Source organism: Lactuca serriola, chromosome 1 (genome assembly GCF_051521515.1).
Source record: "Lactuca serriola cultivar US96UC23 chromosome 1, Lser_US96UC23_V15, whole genome shotgun sequence".
Classification (NCBI taxonomy): domain Eukaryota; kingdom Viridiplantae; phylum Streptophyta; class Magnoliopsida; order Asterales; family Asteraceae; genus Lactuca; species Lactuca serriola.
The window spans coordinates 60182454-60188601 of record NC_136408.1 but is presented as its reverse complement, the minus strand read 5'-3'; the positions used below and the strand labels follow the sequence as shown (position 1 = coordinate 60188601).

The 6148-nt window shown below is 32.4% G+C and overlaps 1 protein-coding gene across 1 annotated transcript; it reads left to right on the top strand.

Annotated features, from left to right (window-relative positions):
* Nucleotides 1–1346: 1346 nt before the first annotated feature.
* Nucleotides 1347–5434, top strand: LOC145089487 (tetraspanin-3-like). Its single transcript, XM_079027922.1, has 2 exons — nucleotides 1347–2013; nucleotides 4901–5434. The coding sequence occupies exons 1-2, from the start codon at nucleotides 1501–1503 to the stop codon at nucleotides 5246–5248; spliced, it is 861 nt and encodes a 286-aa protein (XP_078884048.1). The 5' UTR covers nucleotides 1347–1500; the 3' UTR covers nucleotides 5249–5434.
* The last annotated feature ends 714 nt before the right edge of the window (nucleotides 5435–6148 follow it).

Genomic DNA, 6148 nt, shown 5'->3' with positions numbered 1-6148 from the left:
AAATCAGATGGCTTAATTAGCTTTGGATGTGGCCGGGGAAAGGTCGTTAATTTGGAAAAAGTCGGGATGGTAATGAAAAGATTAAGAAAAGACTTTGGATGTGACCGAGATGGAGGTTGGGTGTTCGGAAAAGTCGAGAATCAAGACGGTTTGAACCAAAGAATGTCATGATATATGTTACATTGTTTTGAACGAGTGGTTGGTATGACTAAATCGATTAAGGGAGTGATTGTTGGATTAATCGGTTTGAACCAAAGAATGATTTTTAGTTCTAAGGGTATTTTAGAAAACATTCCTTTTATGCAGTTTTTTTGTTAGAGTAGGAGTTTTGTTTTATTAGTATAAATAAGGTTAATGTTTATGATGTTTAAGTTAACTTTTTCAAGCAATAAAGTTCATCAAGTAATTCGGTAATTCCTCGTTCTTGTTCTTTTCTTCTTCTTTGTTCAGTTCATACATTGGACATCAAGGTAATATGACGTGGTATACCAAGTCTCTCCTACTCTTTTTAACCCTTTTTGGGTCTTTGAAATAATTCAGTTGAATCTTAAATTCCATTGAATATTAATGTCGCCGTCCAAAAAAAAATACTAATCCAAAACTAACTTTCGTTTAAATGCTACTAAAAACTAACATATAGAAACCATAAACTCGTCCGGATTCAAAGATCTTGGTCAGTAAACTCATTCGAATCCAAAAAATAAGTTCTGGGATGTGATATATACCATACATTTGATTTTGCAAATAAATAAGGGTAAGGAGCATGACATGAACACACGCATCTTCTTTTTTTGAACAGCTATAATGGTATATTTTTTTTCCTTCGAACATTTGGCTCATATTCGAACACATACACACAGATTCAACATCTCTTGCAGATATTAATTTTGATGCATACCTCCATAAAATCCGACGATGGCCGCTTCACAGTTATTTCGTCGATATGAAGCCGTGAACAGACACATATCTATCGGATCTTAACTCTCAAGTCTAAAATAACACATTTCATATACCGTGGTTTAATTAAACGGGCAAAGTCTTGACATTTTTTTTATATAATCACTAAAAAAATCATTTTTATGAATATCCTTATATTCAATGTCACAATTATTAAACTAAACGAAATGAACCCATGACAATTGACATGCCACCTTCGCTCTGTCGACAAAGCAGATATTTCATATATGCAGTTTTGTATTTATAGAGATTTACACGAATTACCCTCTCTCTTTCCTTTTCTCACTTTCATCCCAAACCCATTTTCGTCATTTCGTCAAATAGAGTCACACATACACATGCTTCATACTTTCATCTTTGTACTCTTCCCTCCTTGCTTCCCCTCATTCAACACACGCTTATATAAAAAAAACTCCAAAACACACACACCACACACAGAGCTTGAAAATCACTTTACTTTTAGAGAGAGAAACAAACATATAACTGTAGATTCTAGAGAGAGAGAGAGAGAGAGAGAGAGAGAGAGAGGAACAGAGTGAAATCATGAGGTCGAGCAACCATCTGATTGGTATGTTAAACTTCCTGACGTTCCTTCTATCAATTCCAATTCTTGGTGGCGGAATATGGCTGAGCACGCGAGCCAACAACACCGATTGCATGAGCTTCCTCCAGTGGCCATTAATCGTCATCGGAGTCGCAATCATGGTGGTCTCACTCGCTGGATTCGCCGGCGCGTGTTACCGGAATACTTTTGTAATGTACCTTTACCTCTGGGCGATGTTCGTCATCATCGCTCTGCTTATCGGGTTTGTGATATTCGCCTATGTGGTAACCGACAAAGGATCGGGTCGACCCGTATTAAACCGGGAGTACGAGGACTATTACCTACCGGACTATTCGGGTTGGCTTAAGGATCGGGTTGCAAGTGATAGCTATTGGCGGAAAATCAGTTCCTGTATCCGTGATTCGAATGCTTGTGCGAAAACGGGTCGGGTTGTTGGTGGGTTTCCCGAGTCTGCTGATATGTATTACCAGCGAAAGCTCAATCCAATTGAGGTAACACTCCTTTTTCTTTTATTGTTATAGTAAATTATTTTTTATAAATATTTAGAAAATAAAAACGATAGATATTTATCAGATGGATATACTATATTACTACTTAAAGTAATTATTATCCATGGTCTAGTTATACATTATCTGTCATTATTGTTTGACATACGTAAAAGTCATTTTAATGTTCATTTTTCTAAAAGTTATGTGATGTTTTGTTTTTTCTAAACGAAGTTTTTTTTTTAAATTTTAAATATCGATAAAGAGAATGTAACATTAGTTAAATATGTGTAGCAACAATATTTTTAATTTTATCATATACGGGAAACAAGTATGAAAGACAAAGATGAGTAGGTGAGTATGAACAATTTAACTAAAATAAATTGGTAAATTTATTGGATTAATGTTACGTGTGAAACGATCGTGTTGTTGTCGTGTACATTAATGATTGGTGCCAGGTTTTTTAATTTTCCATACTACTTGTCATGTAATTTCGTGGAATAGGACACCTATAACACGTAGCTAACATATGTATAAAATAATTCAAAAAAAATAATAATAAGTAATAGAATATTGAAATAATTCTAATTACCGACTATAATAAATAAAGAAAATGATAAAAATAACCATTTACACTAATTGCATTACAAAAATAATAAATAAAAAATTGAAATTACAAAATTAGCCTACGATTTCGCAGATGGAGATGTCCCATCTGCGAAATAAGCATCTCATCTGCGAATGTACAAATACCTAAAGCACAGTTGTGCTTTAGGTGCTTGTACATTCGCAGGTGCTTTTAATTTTTTTTTTTAATTTTTTTTCTGTATATATAGGGGTAATTTCGCAGATGGAATAGGTCCATCTGCGATTTACTCTCATTCTATCTGCGAAATTGTGGTTTTTTTTTGTATTTTTTTTTAGTTTGACTATGAAATGAATTGGTTTGACTACGAAATCATGTTGCTATATAAAAAGTTTTGTAGAAAAATATCATTTTGGTTGTTATTTTTAACATAGTATCTAGATTCGACAAGAGTAAGACGGTTAAAGAAATTTTTGGGAGGCGTGTAGTCAAACCAATTCATTTCATAGTCAAGCTAAAAAAAAATACAAAAAAAACACAATTTCGCAGATAGAATGAGAGTAAATCGCAGATGGACCTATTCCATCTGCGAAATTACCCCTATATATACAGAAAAAAAATTAAAAAAAAAAAATTAAAAGCACCTACGAATGTACAAGCACCTAAATGAGATGCTCATTTCGCAGATGGGGCATCTCCATCTGCGAAATTGTGGGCTAAGCTGTGTTTTAGGTGCTTGTACATTCGCAGATGAGATGCTCATTTCACAGATGGGGCATCTCCATCTGCGAAATTGTGGGCTAATTTTGTAATTTTGATTTTTTTGGCTATTTTTGTAATCCCATTAGTATAAATGGCTATTTTTGTCATTTTCTCTAATAAATATAATTATTTAATGTTTAAAAGCATTGAATACTTTTTAAATGTAATATACATTCATGTAATAGTTCTGTATTCGTCTGTACTTTTGTTTCTTACTAAAAACCAACTTCACTTTGTATTTGTTTTTTTCTTTTTATGAAATAAATCCATTTAAAATTCTTCTGATAAATTATGTCAGATTTACCGAGTATTTGTAGGGTCATAGAGGTTTAGAAATGCAGTACACGTGTTGAAGAGAGACAGTAATGGCCTAACAAAGTCGTTTCAGGTGTCACTATATTAACAAAGCCCGACTGCCCGATGGATAACCCATAGAAACGGTCCATACGGGTCGGGTCACAAAGACATCGAAACAAAATCACAAAGCATTAAAACCATTTTTTCGTTTTCTTACAAAACAATAAGTGTCAAGAAACGCCCCCTAACTTTTGACATTAGTTCCGACGGGACCCCAAAAGTTTGGTAACATTTGTGAAATCCCAACCGCTATTAAAACCAAAATAGTTTAAGGACTGTTTTTGTAATTCATTCAAACTTATCTCATCCACGCATACGTGTTGACTTGACTTTCCATCCACCTCTTATCATTTTCCATGCATTTTTCACGCACAATCCAAAATGTATCCATATGACGATATCTATCCAACTTCTTCAATTTCAAAAGTCTATAATATAATCATTACATAATACATCAATTATTTTCAAAAATATATTTTTTATCAAAACCATTAAATATTAATTTTGTGGATTTATAATTTAATAATTTATTAGTTGCTTGGTCAAAAGATCCCAAATCTCAACTGCCCCTTGTTACTTACCTTTGCATTTTCCCTTCTGACCTTAATTCTCCCCTTTCCAAGCCACGCCCTCGTGTCCCACATGCCTTTTTCTCTTCTATTATACTTTTACTTCGCCATATCATAAAAAAATTAATTCTAAAGTAACGAATTTTTGGACTTTTATAATGATAAGGATGATGTTTGAAAATTTTTCTTTGATCTAGTTGGTAAATGGGCCCCTTGTGTACGAATAAATAAAAGAAAAAATAAATTTCATTCTATTTTCCTTTATACCCACATTTTATCAATCTAAATTTACAACTTATTTTTTCTCCATGTACAATAATTTGTATTTTAAAATATTGTATTATTCAACTCTATAAAACATTAATTGTTAACATTAATTGTTATATAGGAAGAAAAACTATTGTGTAAGAATCACTTCTTATTTAAAATTATGACAAGTGTCTTAAAATATTATTGGAAAAATAAAACCTGACACTTGTCATAATTTTAAATCGGTAGAAATATATATATATATATATATATATATATATATATATATATATATAACAAAGAAAAATAGGAGGATATTTGATTTCTCAATTAATAATTATTAATGAAACTTTTTGTTTAATTATTGTAGTCGGGATGCTGTAAGCCACCAACAGAATGTGGGTACGTGTACGTGAACGAGACAACATGGAACCCGGTTAACTCAGCGTTAGCAACAAACAATCGTGACTGCATGAGGTGGAGTAACGATCAAGAACAGTTATGCTACGGGTGTAACTCGTGTAAGGCGGGGGTGTTAGCGAGTCTTAGGAAAAGTTGGAGGAAGGTTTCGATTATTAACATTGTTGTTCTGATTCTTCTAGTGATTGCCTATGTTGTTGCTTGTGCGGCTTTTAGGAACAATAAGAGGATGGATAATGATGAACCCTATGGAGAGACTCGAATGGAGAAGTCGCGACCTAGTTGGATACAATTTTAGTTGCTCTCGAATTGAAAGAGAAATTTAAAAGGTTCTCTTTTGTTCGGTTTTTGGATTTTGGTTTTTAGGGTTTTTGAAGGTGTGTGTATGTTTTAGCCTTTTAGGTGTGGTGATTTTGCTTTCGTAAATGAAGGGTACAAACTCGAACGTACATATCATATATATGTTATTTGCATTTTAATTTCATTGTGATATTTCATGTATGTTTTGAAATTTAAGTTCACTTGAAGGTCCTGTTGTGTGTCACGTAAAATTATTGAACATGTAATAGTTCTATTTGTTAAACTTAAACTCAATTTAACTGTTTGCCTATTCTTTATTATCTCGACTTAACAGCTTGAGCAGTTAAAACCTTTTCATTAGAAACCATGAGCAGTTAAAACCTTTTCATTAGAAACCATGACCAGTTAAACAAGTTTGGTTCTAGCAAACTCGAATAACAAGAAAAAAAAAGGTGTTATTGTTTTTAACAGTTTTGTAATAAAACCATACATCAAATAAAATTTATAACAAATTTGACGTGTTCATCTCTCATTTAGAATTTTTGAATTTGTTATTCGATATAACCAATTTTTTTTATTCAGTCATGATCCAAACCATTTAACAAGTTTCAAAATCTGATCCAAACCTGCTCTATTATCCAAATGCTTTTGAATAATTGAACATATATCTTTATCATCCGAATCAACGGATATCCATCTCATCAACCCGACCCATTTAAAACATTAAGAAATCGATTGTAGTGATAAACATGTAAAATCGATTGTAGAAAAGAATAAAAATCCAAAAATCTATATTTATTTATAACTAGTATCTTATTATGAAAAACTCCAAAAATAAATTGCTATGTTTTAGTTAAAAACTCAAAACGCACTTGGGTTCTTAGAAAACCGTCAAAAT

Excerpts from the sequence above, each read along its gene's own strand:
- LOC145089487 (XM_079027922.1), top strand. The coding sequence starts at position 1,501 with ATGAGGTCGAGCAACCATCTGATTGGTATGTTAAACTTCCTGACGTTC. Across the intron at positions 2,014-4,900 it reads GAAAGCTCAATCCAATTGAG|TCGGGATGCTGTAAGCCACC; the intron begins GTAACACTCCTT and ends TAATTATTGTAG.